This window comes from Hordeum vulgare, chromosome 3H (assembly GCF_904849725.1).
Source record: "Hordeum vulgare subsp. vulgare chromosome 3H, MorexV3_pseudomolecules_assembly, whole genome shotgun sequence".
Classification (NCBI taxonomy): domain Eukaryota; kingdom Viridiplantae; phylum Streptophyta; class Magnoliopsida; order Poales; family Poaceae; genus Hordeum; species Hordeum vulgare.
Genome location: NC_058520.1, coordinates 12,501,632 through 12,504,279, shown reverse-complemented (window position 1 = coordinate 12,504,279; position 2,648 = coordinate 12,501,632). Strand labels below are relative to the sequence as shown.

Below are 2,648 nucleotides of genomic sequence, written 5' to 3'. Positions count from 1 at the left end.
TTGGATTTAGTAGTAAATTTTATTTCCTTTATTTTTTCAACATAAAGCCCTGGCACACACAGCATGCATGCAACAAACGATGTGGATGGATCACTAGGCGGCCTTGGTGAAATTGAAGTTGCTGCAGGTGAGCCCCCTGCCAGGGAGGTTCGGGGTGAAGCTGAACGTCTTCTTGTCGTTGTCGAGCACCACCAGCTTGTTCTCCATCTGGAACCCTCCGATCACCACCGCCGGCGTCGCGCCCGTGCTGCCTCCCGACCGGACGAACGCGAAGCACGCCGTGCCGCTGTTCACCTGCGCCATGGAGTTTCCCCCCACCACCGTGAAGTTCGTCCCGCCCTCCAGCATCACGTCCACGTCCGGCACCAGGTACCCGAATCGCGTCAGAAACAGCTTGGACGAGTTGTAGCACAGCTCGAACGGGGCCACGGCCGCGACCTTGGCGCTGGAGCCCATGGCGCGGTCGAAGGCCGAGATGAAGGGGCGGTACACGTCGCCGCGGAGCTGCGCGTAGGGGATCGTGGTGGAGAGGCCGACCACGAGCGCGCCGGAGCCGGACACGGCCACGCGCGCACCGCCGACGGCGATGCCGTTGGTGGCCGACACGAAGTAGCCGGGGTTCCCGGCGAAGGGCTGCCGGAGCGGGACGCCGTCGGAGAGGAGCGTCGTGATGGACGGCCGGTCCGCCGGGGGCGCGAGGAAGAACGGGCCGCCGCCGAAGATGGCCGCACCCATGCCGTTGCCGGTGAACCCGGTCCTGCCGTCGCTCGGGAGGCAGAGCGCGAACGAGTTGGCCACCTTCTGTGTTTTGGCCACCTGGGCCGGGAACGAGGCGCTGGAGCGCGCGAGCCCCGCCACGCCGACGGCGCCGGAGGGGGCCGCCGCGCAGGTGGCGGTGGCGGCGAAGGAGACCGGGGACAGCGGGTTGCTGCCGTCGGTGGAGTTGGCCGAGAGCGTCACGGTCGTCGTCTGCCCGCTGCACGGCGTCGTGATGGCCGGCGCGGAGAGGTCGAGGACCAGAGGGCGGCCGGCGCTGAGTGGTGCGGTGTAGAGCGCAGTGGACGCGCCGCTCTTGGTGATCTTCGTGAGCAGCGGCTTGCCGACGGTCGCCGCCGTGGAGACGGCGAGCAGGAGAAGCACCAGAGCTGGCTTGGACTGCCCCATTTTCGGATTGTGTCTCTGTGTTGGAATCGATGCTGTGAAGGAAGGCACGTAGGTGCGTGGTATATATACGCTCGATCTGGAGACTAGTCATATTAAGCAACGGATGGCTGGTCAACATTTGTCGCCATCAGTGTTGCTTCACGAACCAGAATTTCATTTTTCTACATTAATGGATCAAGATCACATGATCACAGCAGTCACATATGATTCTCCTCTAATCCAAGATCTTGCATGCGTGCAGTAATTGGTAGCATGCTTTCTTCTTCCTGTGTTTATACATATGTGCACTTATTCGCCGGAGGTGATCTATCGATAGTTCTTTGTATTACACTTTGAACTAACCTAAAGGCCGTGCTTAGGCGAAAATCGATATCAGTGAAGTAATCCCGGAACTCTAGAAATCGTGAAGAATTTATTCCATTTTATTTATTAAATATCGCGAATATATTGGAAAAAACTCTAGAACATTCCTTTGAATGGAATTGTTCATTGGGTTCGACTTGTTGTTCGACAAAATAGAAGGCCTTTCTGTAACCTGACCTTACGCTGAAAAACAACACTTGTTAGCTCTGCGTCCACTGAAACTTATGAAAAAGAAATGTTATTCTGTCGATATCTTCAAGAGTTCTCTAACCCCCTGACTGAGAGTGCTATGATGGGCTATTGAAGTTCGTCCCCGCGGCACGGCTATTGATCAACCTTCACTTTCACTTCCCGAAGGGCATTCGAAGCACCCAATCAAGGATACTTCTCTCTAGCTTACAGAAACAATCACTTAGGCTGACGATGAGAAGTTTCGCGCCATGGCGAGTAAGATGTTTTCCAATCCATGGGAATGAAAGACATAGATAAGAGCGGGCTACCCACTCTAAACCCACGCCAATCCTTACCATTGGTAACTCTACTTGACATGTTCTCCCTCGGCCAGGCCCATCGCGAGGAAAGCGAAAACCTAGATTTGCTTTATCGGGTATCAAACGGGAACTCCGAGCAACCAGAGGCTGGGTAATCGGATCTCAAGATTCGTCATCTAGGCCCATCTGCGAGATGTGGAGTCATAGTCGCTGGTAAAAACCGAACCGTCGGCGGGCGATGGCAGTGTTTTACGTCATTACCTTGATGAATGCATCGTTATGTAACTGTTATCGGTCCACTCGTGCTGCTTTGGGGAAACCCTAGGATCTGATATTTCAGATCGGACAATGATGGTACTACGGTGTTGATTTTCTTTTGTGAGCAATCGTTTGTGGAGCAGTGCTGAAAGACAGAGGCATGAGGTGAAGCGGCTTGGTCTTGCACGGAGTTTCGATGGAGCTATCAAGCCATGCCTGGCCGACAGGTGTTACGATGAGTCATGTCTGGTTGGCAGGTGCTATGCACGATATATCTTTTAGAGTCTTGGCGTCAGGATGGACGAGTGCATGGCGGTGGCGTCACCGGATGTTTGGACTGATAAGGATGATGCGGATCTGAGACGGGTCAGT

The 2,648-nt window shown here is 54.9% G+C and overlaps 1 protein-coding gene across 1 annotated transcript; it reads right to left on the bottom strand.

Moving 5' to 3' along the window:
* On the bottom strand, positions 1-1,205 carry LOC123442533 (chitinase CLP-like). Its single transcript, XM_045118602.1, has one exon. It carries the CDS (start codon positions 1,162-1,164, stop codon positions 94-96), a length of 1,071 nt encoding a protein of 356 aa, XP_044974537.1. The 5' UTR covers positions 1,165-1,205; the 3' UTR covers positions 1-93.
* Between the last annotated feature and the right edge of the window lie 1,443 nt (positions 1,206-2,648).